Genomic DNA, 16,415 nt, shown 5'->3' on the forward strand with positions numbered 1-16,415 from the left:
AACACGGAGCAGGTTGAGTACAGAGGGAAGCACACTAAGTACTTCCAGGCTGTTTCCTGGGCCAGTGAACTCTCACTGCTTGCTTTTTTTTTTTTTTTTTTCCCCTTCCCCCTCCTAAAAAATACAAGCCATCCCCTCTGCTGCAGGCCCACACCAGACGAGGATGCTGGCGTTGGTGGGCATGCTGCCCTGAGCCCCCCGGGTGCTGGCTGAGAGCCTGGGCAGGGGGCCCCATGGCACAGCCCCCCCGCCCCCCCTTCCCCCAGGGACGGCACCCAGGGGACCCTGGGGGCTGATGGGTCCTCTCCAGAGCAGCTACATGTGCTGGGTGGGAGTGTGCATCCTGCTGCCACCCCAGCAATGGGCCCTCTCCTGGAAGCCACGAGCTCTTCCTCCATGTTAATCAATACGGTTGCACCAGCACGTCCTCAATGCCGAGGGCTTTTAGGATCAGGAAAGAGCTTTCAGAGATCAAATTCACCCAATTGAAGAGGAAGAAGTCTAGACTGGAACGGAAAACTGCAGCGAAATCGCTTTGAAAATATGAACAGGCTTGGTTGCACATATTTAAATCTACTTTGTTGCGCCTTGATAGGTGACTCTGGATTTTTGTTTAGGCCAGAACCGAATGTAAGGCTTTTAAAAGCTTAAACGTACACATTTATGCATTCATTACACAGTGTTAAATCTAATTTGTTCTTTTTACTGTCACAGGAAGCACATGTTTAAAGCAATCTGTTTCCTCATATGAATGCTTTCCTGTCTGTTTGAAAAAAATTGCAACACACTTTACCCCAAGTAACCAAGAGGTGATCATAAATATCCCTAAATAGCATTAAACAGATATGAAAGACATTAACACTTCCAGAATGCCAAAGTAGTATTAAAAAAAAATTCTAACAGATGCTCCTAGGTCAAAAAGTGAAATGTGTGTTTCCTGAAAAAACACTCTCATCAGAATCATAAATGAACTGTGAGCGGAGAAATGAGGTGTTGCAGAGCAAATGAGAGGATCTTTTTGGTTAAGGACTCTCACACACTATTGCCAAAGTGTGGTTGCAATAAAAGAGCCAAAATTAAAGGCGACTTTGCTGCAACCCAGCATCTTTTATTCCACCAGGTGGCAATGGCAGCGAGGGAGGGCTGCCGCCCAGCCCTGCCACACCACACCACGCCGTGCCACGCTGTGCTGTGCCACGCCACCAAGGGCTGCCTCCACCAAACTGGCCACCGACCAAGCGATTTAACTTTGCCGTGTCACTTTGTGGCTTGCGCTTGGCAGGGAAAAGATGTTCTCATCTGGAAACGCACTCAAATCGTCTGGAATATGCAAATCTAGCTTCAAATACCCAAATAGCGAAGCCCCTCTCACTCCGGAGCGGGGACATGTGCTTCCCGGCTTGAGGGGCTCGCTGCAGCACTGGGCAATGCTGTAGCAGGCGACGGCTCACCACAGCACAGCTCTTTCAGGCACCTAAAATATTCAAGTCTTTATTACGTGCTAGAAAAGCAGCAAACGCGGGAGCCTTCCAGCCTTTTATTGTTTACAGGATAGCAAGGGTGGCACGGGTAAAACCCACTGCTGAGCCACCCCTGCCCTTAGATGCTGTGGGTGGGCTCTGGGTGCGGGAGGGCTCCCGTCCCCGTGGCCAGCTGCGGACCCCTGGGAATGGCCCGGGCCACCTGCCTGCGCCTCTGCAGAGCCAGGGATGAAACCCCTGTGCACTACATCCCTACACACGCAATCTGCAGCACCGACAGACATGAGGATGTAACATCTCGGAGCATCGGCATGGCTGAAAGGAGCCCTCCCAGGATGCAAGGAGAGAGCATTCTCCACAGCTTTCCAGGGATTGTTGGGAGAACAGGTGGGAGCAGGAGCTCAGGGGGGAAAGCAAGCAGGGCAGGACAGCCCGTCCTGTTCTGGTTCTGCTGGAGGTGTCCGTGGGGCCGAAGCTTTGGGAAGCAAAACGCAACATGCCTTTATGGGTCTAAACCCTCGCCGGGGCTGCTGCAGTGTCCGCTCCGCTCGGGCACTGACTTTAACCGCTTGTTTGGCCTGTTGAAAGGCGCTGTATGCCATTGAAAATAAAATAACAATAAAAAAACAACCAGCCATTGTAGGCCTCCTAGATTTTGTGCCAAGAAACTGTCAGGGGAGCTTTGCTATGCATTTAACAACGTTAATAGTTATTGGAGCTCTTTATGCCATTTCCCCGCCCCCCCCCCCCTATTTTTGCTATGCTGATTTTTTTGCTCATTTACCGCTTCAGTGTAAAGGCAAAAAATACTTCAGAGGAAAAATTAATGTTCCTTAGATAAAACACAGGGAGTCTGTTACAAATGTACTCCAGTCAGAGTGCAAGCATATCAATCTCGACAGAGTATCTTCAACTTCCATAGATAACTTCTTCATTAACATCCCGCTCCCTGCTCCACACACTGCATCACTCTCCCCACTTCGACCCCACGTCCAATCTGTTCTGAAATGCCAGAACAACTTTTTAAAAAAAAATCAGATCAAATAAATAAATCCCCAGCACCAGAAGCCACCCTTTCCTAAAACCACACTGGAAAGGCCTGATACAAGATAGGTTTTAAATGCTTATATCTTAAATGCTGAACTGTGCTAATCAGAGATCTGAAGGCGCTGCACTGCTTGTAATGAATACAATCTACAGATAATATATAAAGAAAAGGCACAAAATCAAATTACTGCACAGAGATTTTTTTTTTAATCATTAAATGCTTTTTCCTAACAATTATCCTCAAGTTCAAACAGAAAAATTAAGTACTGAGTTTTACACTTGTGAAACTCAGCTTAATTCCCAAATGCAAAAAGAATTACAGATTACATAGCTAAGGAAAGAAAGTGATTGAAGGCTGGACGTGAAATCGCCATGTATTTTGACATTTCTTTACTGACTAAAAAGCATTTGCTGACGGATCCTTGCAGCAGAGAAGAGGAGGGCAGCTGCGGTGCAGGGCGCGGGCAGGATGGGCTCCTCCAGCTGCAGGGTCCCCAGTGCCCAAGGTGCCCAGCACTCCCTGTCCTCCTGCTCCGCCGGGAACCTGCCAGGGCCAGTGCTCGGTACGTACGCACAGACAGCTCGATGACAAGTTTAAAATTAAAAAAAATGCTTTGTCAAGTTTTTGGGGAAAAAAAGACACCGGGCTGAGGCATGCGGGGCACGTTCGATCCCAAAGAACCCCCCAAGGACCCGGGGAGCGGGGTCTGCTCCTGGGGCGCCGCTACCGTTCTACCTGTGGCAGAGGAAGGAAAGTGCTTAAAAATAGATTTTAAAAGAGGTGCCTTAAACATAGAGCCGAGTACCTGCTGCGCCTCAGCCTGCCCCTTTCGCAGGCACTGGCAGATAGCTGGACTGAGTGGCCGAAGCCCGGAGCCGGCGGGCGAGGCGCCCCCTGCACTACCGGCGGCGCTCTGAAGAGGGAGCCTCTGCTCAAGCTAAGCAAAGAACCCCACGAATCACTACTGGATCTGGTTGGGGGGTTTGGGGTTGGTTTTTTTCAGTCCAAAATAGTGAAACCATTTAGAAATGTGTGAATTTTGCAGTAAAGGTTTTACCTTTAAATCTACCGTAAGGCCAAGGCGTAAGAAAAATACACGTATCGGACCAAACCCTTCCCATCGCTTTTTTGTGTTGAAGAAACCCTGTGCAATTCATTCAAAAGGAAACACTTTGCCATTTTAAGCTGTATTTTCTCTACTTGTTGATCTATTTGAAAACCACACGATCGCAGCGTTTTTTTTGCAAAATGACTTCCAGGCCGTTTTGCAAGTCAGGAGCAATTCCAGGTACAGTCTGCAACAGACGGTCCTTTAACCGACCTCCTCACCGCTGTATTTTATCATTTCCTTGGGTTGACTTTATTTGTTATGTGCTAAAGCTGCACTTCCAAATTTATGTCTTTACTTTTAAGCAAAAAGCAGAGCTTTGTTATAATTGAAAAAAACCCCCAAAACCCAAAAAACAAACCCCCAAACTGTGGACTTAATAAGGTTTGAATTTGAATATGGAACACCGCCCCCCCCCCTCCCCCCAACATAATGTGGGATGATTTACATGGCTGGCCAGAAGGGTGAGGGGGATGTTAGCCAGGCTGCTTCCCCTGGGGCCACCAGATGAAGAGGATCTTGTCAACCCAATAAGGCGGTGAGCGTGACAGCCCATGGCCGGTGGGAGCCTGGGTGCTCCCGGGGAAGGGTGGCCGCTGCGAGGATCAGACAAATTACTTGGGGGAAACATACAGGCTGCTGTGAGGCAGGGGAAAGGCAAGGACCCTGCTGCAGGGGTGTTGCAGTGCATTGCGCAGGTCTGGGCTCATCTCTGTGGGCTCTCAGGCCTCACTGAATTATAGTAAAATATTATGAAAAAAATATTATTAGCTCCTGTTATTCCTTCCTTAATCCAGCTGCTACCTCGCTTCCTCTCACACGATGCAAGTTGTTCGCCGCGTCCCCATGAGCTGCCCCCCAGGTTTTCACCCCCGTTGCTGTCCCTTGGATGGTTATCTCCAGGAGGGTCAGCTGTCCCAGGGAGCCTTCCCCTCAATGCCACTTGTGCTCAAAGACCCCCAGACCAGGATCCAGCCCTCAGGCAGGCTCCGCACCGCTGCCCAAGTGCCATTAGGCAGCTGGGATGCTCTGGCACATCTCTGGTGGGTGCCAACCCACAACCCACCACTGAACCCTGGACACTTCAAAGGACCCCACAGGTCCAGTGTGGAGAAATGTCTCCAAAGGCACTGGCAGCAGTGACACCGCTGGCACCCCAGGACTGGTGAATTTTCTGCTACGGCAGGTGGTACAGGGAAAGACGGGGACATCATATTTGTTTTGGAAAAGTCCCATTTAACGCAGATGTTTGAAGGGAAATTCACAGGGCTGCGTTTTTTCAGTTGAGGTAGGAAGCCTGCAAAGTCTGCACAAAAAGCACAAGCAGTGCTTCCTCACCTCCCAGCAAAATCATCAAGGCTTCTCCCATGGAAAACAGAATAAAGCTGTGGAAAAACTCCAGGTGGCATCCCAGTAGTATTTCTTCTTTCTTGAGTTTTTGGAACCAAGCAGGTGTTTCCTTAGGATGTACAACTGAGTCATACACTTCCTTATCTGGCTGGCTAGCAAGGTGCTTGTAAATACACACAACAGCGAGTGCAGATTAGATGTCTCCAGTCTAAGAAAGGACACCTTAAATTAAGATGAAAGAGACTCTTGCCATTAAAACTGAGGCTTGAGAGATTTTATGTGCTGATTTGCCAACAAAATCGATTAATTTCTCAGTTCCTCGCTTTTCTTTTAACACAACTGAGGCATATGACATTGGACTTCTCCCTGTCTTTACTCTGGCTGTAAAATCTTCCCCACAAGAATCCTCCTAGAATCTGCATTCAAAATAATGTGTGACGCCTGCCCGGGCTGTGGTTGCAATCCTGCTCCTTGGTGCAGCCCAGATCCTATTGCCAGAGCTGGTTCCCTCACCCCGCGCCCACTCACATCTGTTTGACAAGCAGAGAGTGAAGTGGGTGCCATGGGCAGAGGTGAAGCCCCTGGCAGAGGTGGGAGCTGAGCCCCAAGCCCCCTTCCCAAGCAGCATGTTGCCCATCTTCCCCAAGGGCTCCTACAGATGCAACTTCCAAGGAGATGGTTCAACCTGAGGAGCCATCATCTCCTCTTTCCTCCTTTTGAAAGGCTTTTATTTATTTTAAAGCTGCTGGTTCCATTAAGAGCAAATTAACCTTGGAAACCAGAAAGACGTGACTGTCTGTGATCACTGGCTATGCCAGGGCTGGGCTATGGCTGCTTTTACAGCCGCGGCTTTTGCCTTCTTTCCATTTCACTGCAGCTGATCCCGGGGATGGGGGATGCACAGGGACACTCCACCTCTCAAGGAGACATGAGGAAAGAAGCATGGGGTGAAACACCTCCGTGGGGTCCCAGCAGGAAAATTCGCCCTCCAGGGAAGCCCGGACCCACGAGCTGCCTCTGCGGTGGCCAGCAGGCAGGTTTCAGGGAACACAGCTCAGTACAGCTGGCTGTGCGGCTGTGAAACAAGAACTGCATCCTTGCCCACTCAAGGTGTGCTATCAGCAGGGTGCAAGCTGGAGTACACCGCCACCATCCTCCTGTTTCACTAGGTACCAACAGGACCTCTTACAACAATGTGAACCTCCCCCCTGCCAGCCTTAAACCATCCTAAAAGCAGCTCTGCGTTAGCTTCGCTGTGCAGCCGTGGCAATGGAACGACGGCACCAAAACCTGTGGTTCACGGCTGCGACGTCACCCCAGACCCCGCAGTTCCCCTGCGGAGCTCCTTCGCAAGCTCCCACGCAAGCTCCCACACAAGCAGAGGCAGACTGGAGAGGCTGTCTCCCCACAGCTGCTAAACCCTGGGTGCTGCTGACCCCCCCCAGCCCTAGGCCACAGGGACAATCGCGCAGCTCACACCAGCACCTCTGACCCTGCACCAAGCAGCATGGTGGGTTTGGTCCTCCCTGGGAAGGTGCCTGGCTGGGGATTCGAGACAGGCTGAAAGCTGCATTTATCGGCACAGCTTGAGAGCCCGAACTGCCCTCTCCAGGGGCAGAGCAGGACGTGGGATTCTGCTTGGTGTCACGGTCCTGGCTCTGCCGTTAATGGGGATCAAACAACAGCAACCAGCCACTCTTCCTGTGGAGCTAAGGGAGCAGGAGGCCTGGGTGCAGTTGTGAAGGAGAAGAGTGTCCACAGAGAAAACAGAAGATGAATACATCGTGCCATAATGGCTGTACTTGACAGCCTGTTTGCTAGATGATAATAACACCAAAAGGAATCGCATGAGTTGAGCACCGTATGACCTCCAGGCACCTTACTGGAAAGCCTGGCCACACAGAAGAGCAATTTGAGATGCAGAAAGCCTGCGGGTGGCCTTTGCTGGACTCGCCCACCCACCGTCATTCTCAGAGGCGAAAAGCCTGTCTTGGCCATGCAGGGGGCTCAAAGGCAATGTCACCACTTGTGCTCCTCGGAGCTGCTCCCACTTCAGCCTCAGTAAGCCCTCCTTCTGCTGAAGCACGCAGCCTGCTCCAAGAAAGCCAAAGAAGAGCTTGCACCGTGCCTGCGGATGACTAGCATTGTCAGCACTCTGTGAAGGCTTTGTTTCTGAGCTTTCTTTTTTTTGTCCTCAATATATTGCCTTGTATTACAGGTGCTATCTGTTGGAAACCAGCACCTGGGCAGACACCGCTTCCCTGCCACAGTGCCACCGTGGTGGACTTATTGAAGTCAGGATGATACAAGTTCTTGTAAACCCACGACTCAAAACGTGACCTCTACAACCCAAGCCCTTCCCTCTTTGCTCACTTTTCCCCCAAAGACCTCCCATTCCATACCCCATTCCTTCACAGACGCTTCCCGCCATGCACACCAGGCGCAGCTTGCTCATTCCTGACTCTTACTGGTCAAGAGAAGAAAGGCGGAAAACACCACAGCACTTGGCAAACACTTAATGTAAAAGGTCAGATGTTGATTAAACCATCAGCAGCCAAACTGGATGAAGGCTTCAGGTTAAAGATTAAGAGAACAGCAAAGCCTTAGGATGAAGTTAAGGGTGAGGAGGTGGTTGTGCAGAGGAGCCACCTGGATTGCATGATGCTAGGTGATGGCAGCATCCGACACTGATCAAGAATGCTGCACCAAATGACTGCAACACCTCTCATAAAGTAGCCATTATTGTTACCCAGGAAAGGAAGCCCCGGACTGCAGGTCCAAACAAAGTTTACGTGCCCTTGTGTCTGGTCCTACATAAATGCCCAGGTCAAACCTCGTCTGTGGGTAGGAGAGCTATTTCTGCGGTGCCCACCGCCTGCGCCAGCCTGGGTACCAAGCATTACCATGACAGAGTTCAGTAAAGGCACGTGGCTACTCAACAAGCAAACAGAAAAATCTCATTTTTCCTAATATTGTCGTGCCTGTATTGCATCCTCAGCTGGCTCAATCCAATATAGCCTGGCCTTCCTGGCACTGCTCCAGTGGGAGCAGAGCTCTCCAGGCCTTCGACCGAAGGCAGAAAACTCCAGTACAAAACGGTCCCAGTACAACCCCTTGCCCCAAAAGACTACATAGAGTCTGTAAGTCCATGGAAGTATGTTAGGCTGCATTATATCGCGGACAGGAGCCCAGGACACGGTGAGGCCATGTGTGCCTGGGGAGTGGGCAGAGCCAGGGTACCCAGCCCCCTGCCCCACCACCTGAGATGGCAGATCACACTGGGCTGTACAGGCACATTCAGGTTACAACACCTGAAATCAGTGAAGTCCTGAAATGCCAGAGATGGGAGAAGCTCCACACAGGATGCCACGGACACGTTGGACAAAGCCAATCTCGCCATGCACTATCCAAGACCTGCGCAAGCCCCCGCCGCAGTCGGTTGGGCAGCCACCACGGCACATGGGGAATGGGCTGGGGGGGACAGGCACATCCCGACCCACGTCTCCGTTCAGACCGAGCTTTTGGAGCTCAGCACTTCGGTTCCAGCTCAGCTCCAGATCTGTCACCAGTTCATAACTGCTGTGATGAGCTGTGGCTGAGACCAGCCACAGGGGTCCAAGAATGGGCAGGACCATGGGATGCATCCCCCACATCCAGAGCACACTTGAGGGGTTTTACCTTCCCAACACCAAATTTAGTTCAAATCTTCATTATTTTTTAAACTCAGACTGTTTCCATAGTTTAATTTACTTTGTTTTCCAAACTCGTAGCCATTTCTTATAATAAAGGGGAGCTGATACAACATATTTATTACCATTTATCATTGAAATTTTTATGACTACTTATGAATTAATCAACAATAACTGCTTTCACAAATGCTGCTGCATTAATCTCCATATCCACTCCATAAATCACATTGAGAACAAGTTAATATACATATTTTAAGAGAAATACAGCAATATTTCCACCCTATCAACTAAGTATATTATAAGCTAGTTATTCAATTTATAAATGCATCTACTTCATCCAGCATCATAAATCCTGGCAGTTCAGCGTGACACTATCTATAACCTAAATATAATCTGACCTTTTGTAAGACATTTTTTCTGTTTGAGACACACAGGTGCTTTTTCTAAAGCATCATCGTTTCAAGTGCAATGTATGATTCATGATACATGAAGACAACAAGACCCAAACACCTATCTGTATGTTTGCTTAAAAAAGGCTGTATCACCCTCCAGAACCATCTTATTCACATTACTGGACTTTCATTTTAATTTACTTTACAGAGCTATGGGTGATCAAAATATTCAGGAATATTTTTTTATATTTTATTTTCTAATAAATTGTACAGCTCATTAAAATAATCAGAAGTATTTAAAGTGCATATTCTACTCCATGAGAATTTCGCTTAGAAATAAAAATACCGTTAAAATAGCTGAGAGTATTGAGCTGTAGAAGTACTTCCATTCTGTACAACAACTGTATTCACAAAAAATTAAAGGAAGCACACATTTGAGACTAATCTGCGACAAACATAAATTGCCTTTCATTCTTTTGAAGCAAGAAGTAATCCCTAAAAAAACTTTTGCAGCAGTTATAAATCCCTGCAGGTTGACATTTCCAACAGAAACGTCGGCACCCTTCCCCACGCAGCAAGGGCAGATAGCAGGTACCATTTTACTGAAAGGATCTTTTCGAACTCAGATGCGAAAATATCTCTGTAAGTGTCCTGAGATGATCACCGGTCTACAGAGCAATGTTTTAAACCACAAAAAAAACCCGCAGCTTTGGGGTTGGCTTGTCTTTTTTCTTGCCTGCAAATGACTCAACAGCAAGCCAGCAGAATTCCCGAGCTACCGCAAGCAAGCGCGGCAGCGGCTGGTGCCAGGAGCATGCGGAACAGGCGCAGCATCCTTTGGCGCGGTGCATCGCAGCACGGGGGCTCTGTGGCACAGAGGGGCTTTGCGCTCCCACAGCCCTGCTCCCCTCCCTAGGACCCCCATCACATAGGGAGCTGGGAGGGATACAGCATGTGAAGTCGTCAGCAAAACTATTGAAAGCTAAAGTTTCATCTAAATTAAATCCACCTCTAACTTCAAGCGTAAGAGTACTTGTAAAAACCTTTGGGGAGGATATTAGCTATTGCTGTAAAGGAGTCCAATAAAAACCAAAACCAAAAAACACACAGTGAAATAAATTTAAAATACACGTGTGGGAACTTACTTTTAATTAAAAAAAAAATATATAGTATTTTTTACTTTACTGGAAACTTGCATTTGAGAATTTCCATTTCTCAACAACTTTCAGAAAAGATTTATGTTTGTATTTGTTTAACGTTATAAAGATTACAATAATCCGTGCGATTAAATTAGTATGTTCATATGTTTCTTTTTCAGGTTAAAATGTTATTATTTATAAAGTGACCAGTAATGAAACTACTGTTTAGCACAGTCACGACAATCACTGAAGCTTTAAAAGTATGCTGATTTTGGAAAAGAAAATTTACATGGATTTATGGTAAAAACATAAAACCCATCTGAGATTAACATGCCAATTTGTTATATATTCTGCAAGACTGATTGCCATTCAGCTCCTCCTAATAACCAGATTTAGAGATAAAACAAATAGAGTTGTCAGGTATGAAATGGAAGCTCTCCCCTCTTGAGTGGTTTGTTTTCTGTTTGCAGATATTGATACAAAAATACGTATTTTTAAAGTAATGGCAGAGAAAAAAATTAGAATAAAAATACTGGAATAAAATGTGCTCTTTAGCCATCCTACCCTTTATACTGTAGTTACTGAAATGTCATATCACTTCTTTTAAAACTGCTATTTTCTATAGATTTTAATGGATTTAAAAGTAAATGCTCTCAAAAGATGTAATGCACCTTGGTACAGCTTATTCAGGGAAAAAAAACACCAAAAAACAAAAACCAAAACAACCAAACAGATTTTCCACAGTGATGATAAAATGCAAACTAATAGAATGATTTGGGTCATGAAACAAAGGACTTCACCGAACCAAAGAGAAACCCCAACTTCTGACTGCATGGTGCAAAGATTTCACCACAAACACTGAAAACCGTGCCCGGTGTAGCTGGATGGCACCCATAACCCTCCTTACAAAAAGGTATCTGGGATATTCTTTAAAATATCATGGAAAGCCCTGGGTAATTACCAGCTCTGTTGTTACTGCTCGAGCAACCCACAATGCCTCTGGCAGCAGCTGGATCCCAGCGGTTGACACCTGGGCTCACCCCCAGCCAGCTCCTGCTGCAGGTACCATAGCTCAGAGACCTTGTGTGAAAATGAAAATGTTCACCCCGCATCCCGGGCTGAGACCCCTGGACATTTCTCAGAAATCCTCTCCACACAGCTCTTTGAACATGCAAATCCATAAATCAGCAGCAGCCCGACAAAACAGCTAACCGGCACGTGCCAGGGATGCTCGCCCTGCACAGGTACACGCTGCCCGCACCCGCGCCAGCTCTTCAGCGTCCATCGCTGAAAATCCACACGAGCAGCCGACACTCATCCCCATCGTGCAATTAATCCCTTCCAAGCTGGGACAAGTGACGAGATTATTTTTTTTTAACTCTCCTTACCTTGGCCTCAGCCCTCAGCGCCAAGCGCCCCAGGAGCCCGGCAGCGGGTTTGTTTCTCTCTGCCCACAACCGAACAAAGCCACCCCATCACAAGCCAGCGAGCAGACGAGCGGTACTTACTGAAGATGGCAAACCTGGAGGAACTTTTCGAACTTTCTTTGTTTGTACTTCTGAAAAAAGACAAAACGGTGTCTTCATAAGACAGGCGCTTTTTTTTTTCTTTCCCCTGAAATTTTCTACAGCCCCAGCTACTAATTGCCCTGCCCGCCGCCTGACGCCGGGCGTGCAGCAGTTATGGTAACACCGAGTGGATGCCACTGCTCTTAAGTCCAGCAGTAAAATGCTGGAAAATTGTTCATATTCTGATCTCGAGTGTTAAGGCCTTTGTTTTCACTTTACACTGACGTGCTTTAAAAAAAGCGATTTTTTTTAAGGCTCCTTGCACGCTCGACAAAGGACAGAGAGGAGCAATCAGCCAACGTTAAATAAACCCCTCCGAGAGTCCCGGTGGAGTACGCTCTGCCACTTATTGTATTTATTTCAAAGTATTGCTAAACAGGACTGAATTCCGATTATTTGTTGAAATGGAAAAAAATAAAAAAGGTTGAACACAAAATCACTCACCCATAGAGGTGCTGTGGAGAGGCCTCCGCCGGGGGTTATTGCTAGAATACTGATAGTACTGGGAGCCAGGCTTAGTGGGGGAAAGCGCTCCTGGGTTGCCAATATCCATGTCACCTCCAAGGAGACTTTGCTAAAAGATTAAAAATATATACGTGTGTGCGCATGCATGTTAAATCCGACTTTCCTCATCATTAGCTATTTCTCATTCCTAAAAATAACACAGTAAAGAAATCTTCATAAGCAACTGAAACACGGAAACAAGAACCTGCCAAATCTTTAAAGGAGACATTACAAAAATTTCCAGTTGACAATCTTTCCCTTTACTGGGAAATCACAAAGTAATTAATTTAAAATATGATTATTTACATTTAAAGGAGACTTATTGCCTATTTATTCAAATGCAATCAATGTTTTAAAAACTTTTGGAGCTCTGTTATATATATTTGAAGATAATTTAGTTTCTTTGCTGCAAACAAGATAGTTAAGTGCACAGATTTCACAATAATAAAACTTTAAAATAATCCTGCTGTTGATAGAGCAGTTGGCTCAGTGTGCATGAAACAGCTTCATTGTCTATCCCCGTGCAAGGAAAAATTCCTATCTGTGAAATAAATACATCAGGTTTTGCAATATAAAAATCTGCACAGCAGGCTGTACATGATATGTGATTAAAATGTGAAAATAAAATTATGCATTTTTAATATTTTTTGCAATGCCATCATAAAAAAAAGCACCTCAGAAACCGCAAACAATTAATGCTATTGTATAGCAGCAGCAGTAGCAGCAGCAATGGACTTTCAATATATCCATTTTCTGCCTGTACCATTAACTAACAAGATACATCCCAGTAAACACAACATTTTCCCAGCTACAAAAGGACTAGGGTTTCCATGAAACAGCAGAAAACGTGATCTGACCCCCGGTATAAGAAAAATTATAAATCTGTAAAAGACTATGACAGAAGAGAACGATTTCCTGAGTAATGTTCTATTTGCTATAAACTACGTTGAAACTTACCCATAATATATAAATCCCCTGATTATACTCTGCATTGAACACATTGTTCTTTTAATTATTCTGATACGCAATAAAACAGGTGTAGATGCTACCATTTATATTAAGAACAAATTTACCATTTAATAAAGAAATTTTAAAATTAAGTACCAAAAATCTAACTTTATCGTTACTTGTAATCAACTTTTACTGACTGAACTAATTACTGTACTTGATAAGTACAGAATGTGTTTTCCCTAATCTAAATTCTAATCACCATGTCACTCACAACAGACTTAGTAATGCTTCACTAACACACTATTCACATGCAAAATACTCTAAATAGGCCAATTATGACTCTGCCCCTGTTCCCTGGTTAACCCGCTGAGAACTGAAAAATTTCACAAGGCAGTCACCAACTAAAACAAAGGCTCCTTGTTTTAAATTAAGACAGTCTTTTTGATTCCTAAATAGCTCAACAAAGTGGCATGTCTTCTGCTGAAAGCAGTTGGTCAAATATGACCCATGAGCTGGAAAATCAGAAATTAAAACATCCTTACTCATTGACTATACTTCTAAAAACATTTCAAGATAACTTTTGATTCTGGAAAAGTATATTCCTCTTTTTTTCCCAGAGAGGCTAAAGAAGAATCGCTGACGAGGGATGGACACACGGGCTCTGACCGACTGGGGCCGAAACCCTTTCCTGGTGTGCAGCCCAGCATCTGCCTTTACAGACCTCTCCCAGGCGTAAAAATAGAAAAATGCCAGTCAGAAGGCACTTTTTTCCCAATATCTTTACGTTCAGCTAATGCCTAATATACACCTGCAATGACTATGCTCCTTTTAATAAACAACACCTGCACGGGCAAAAATGGTTGCGAGTCTGTTGCATAATGGCAGAGAAATATATGCAAAAACTCTCGGAAAAAAAGGGTTATCGATTCAATGCGAATATCCTCTGAAAAGAAACGTAATTTTATTGAATGTCTTAGAGCATTTCAGAATGAAACAGCGCTAACCACAGAAATTCTCTTCAGTCATATATTTTTATCACGTATACGTTTTAACATAAAGACAGACCTGCTAAATCTGTGCATGGTTTATCCATATGTCGGGTAGTCTGAAAGACTTAGAGCCATCAGCTGTATAAATTCCTATACCCAGCCTACTACATTTCATTTGACTTCAAAACAAAACAAAACAAAACGTATATAAGACAGCATTTGCAAACTATTTTAAACAAGATTCACTTTAGGAGCATAAAACATACACATACCCTATGTTGTTTTTGTTTTTTCATCCAAACATTTTTCTCTATAAAAAGATGCAGAGGTTTCTACAGGAAAAAAATCCCAAACTTGTATTATTATATTAGAAGGAAACACATGCACCAGTCCTAAAGGCTGTGCGCCTTTTGTGTTGCGAGCCACCCAACGCTGCTCTTTGCCACTAGTTGCACTTTCTAAGGGCTGCTCACTCCTCTTGACCTAACGGGTACCTGCTGGATGGAGCCTGGACCACGCTCCGCATCCCATCCCACAGCCTTGTTGCCCTGGGAAGCCGTGCTAGGTCATAAACAGCTTTCTTGACCACAAAGATTCATTTTTTTTAAGAAAAAACACATCTTAACAAATGTTCACTGCAACTGTCACAGACTCAGTTCTTTGCTCTCTTAAAGGAAAAAAAAACCCCACCACCAACTCACAAACAAATAACCCAACCCAGAGAAAAGCTCCCTCCTTTGTCTGCCATGGGACAGAGACAGTCTTACAAGGTAAAAAAGAGGTGGGTTTCTGCTTGCAGGGGCCTCACCGAGCACTACAGGAAGGAAAACTAAGGTAAAAATATATATGTACTTATTTTGAGATGCTTGTAAAAGGAACAATGGGCATTTATTACTGTTCAGCCTACATGTCACACTGCTAATGGCCTGCAACAAAGAGAGAGATAAAACGTTTACAAACCACAATACCATCGATTACACAGCCTTCGGAGCTCGCCTTTGCTCCAAATTGGATCTTAGAAACGCGATGAATTATTAGGCATCCAAGTTAATATTTACCAGTAAGAAACGATGAGCTTAAAAGCCAAGTGTGACATTTATCAAACTCCTCTCCATCCGTTAGCTGGAGGTTTAAAGGGGCATCCGCGCCGTCGGCGGCAGTGGGCTGGGCTTTGGGTGCGAGCAGGACAGCAGGCACCACGCAAGATGTTGCAGATCTTTGAACTCATCTCTATGAACCCTATATAGAATGTATATTCCAGCATTATAGCAATCTACTGTACTCCCCAGACACATGCAGTTTGCAGTTTATTTGTTTCATAATAAACCAAGCTAGTAATATATCGAATTTTCCAGTTGAATGTTAAGAGTTAGAGCTAAAACAATCACAGAAGGGGGGACAAAAAAAAAAAGCACATAGAAAATCATTTTCCCATTGAGCCACACAGCTGTATTTGTCATCAATAGCCATGTTTTTGCTTTTCTCGTCGTTACACACAATTCTGTCTTCTTTCTAGCAATTTGTAAAACAAGTCACCGACTAGTGAATCCTGTCTCCAAAATCTGAATAACTAGACAAAGAATTAAAGCTGGTTAGGGAGAAAATACACACATACTATGACAAAGTAATATCCATATGGATAGATATTACCCCTCCTGGAAAAAACAAATGTTTTTCTATTGCAGACGGGAAATCTTCCTTTCCAATGAAAATCACGTGAATTTCACTTAATATTTGTTTCAGACCCAATAGATAGGGAATACATTTACATAAAGCTATTTTATTTTTCCGTTATTACAGAAACAGGCGAGATTAGAGTATGACAGAGTGCTGCATTTTACTAATAGAACATTAATTCAGATTAAAGGAAAATGGCCTCAAAGCCTGTAATCCGAAAGGCTCTGAAATCACTGATCAGGGAAAAATACCTCAGAAACCTTTTCTTTTTTTTTTTTTTTTCCTGACAACCTGGATATTTATTATTTTTTCTTTTTTTGACATCTTCATGCTACGCTGTGATCCAGTATCAAACACATCATCATGGGGATGTTGCAGGCAAGTGAAAAACGAGCTTAGATGAAAACAGATTAAGCTCCTTTTCTGAAAGATTGCCAACCATTTGTGGGTCACGCTCACGTTGGAGCGTTGCTGCACGCCCAGCTGCAGCCCTGCGCGCTGCTCCCAACCTGCGTGTGT

At 45.2% G+C, this 16,415-nt stretch overlaps 1 protein-coding gene across 7 annotated transcripts in view; it reads right to left on the minus strand.

The window, feature by feature from the left end:
- Positions 1-16,415, minus strand: part of TCF4 (transcription factor 4) — a 170,158-nt gene that overhangs the window by 88,426 nt on the left and 65,317 nt on the right. For 5 of the 7 annotated variants that reach the window (XM_037373681.1, XM_037373684.1, XM_037373675.1 and 2 more), the window contains exons 4-5: positions 12,220-12,349; positions 11,716-11,765 (exon numbers count right to left, since the gene is read on the minus strand). In XM_037373681.1, the coding sequence (XP_037229578.1) occupies positions 11,716-11,765; positions 12,220-12,349 (180 nt within the window). Of the gene's footprint in view, positions 1-11,715; positions 11,766-12,219; positions 12,350-13,236; positions 13,334-16,415 lie in introns of those variants that run through there. The other 2 variants (XM_037373679.1, XM_037373674.1) reach the window with 2 other exon arrangements.

Source organism: Falco rusticolus, chromosome Z (assembly GCF_015220075.1).
Source record: "Falco rusticolus isolate bFalRus1 chromosome Z, bFalRus1.pri, whole genome shotgun sequence".
NCBI classification, from domain to species: Eukaryota; Metazoa; Chordata; class Aves; order Falconiformes; family Falconidae; genus Falco; species Falco rusticolus.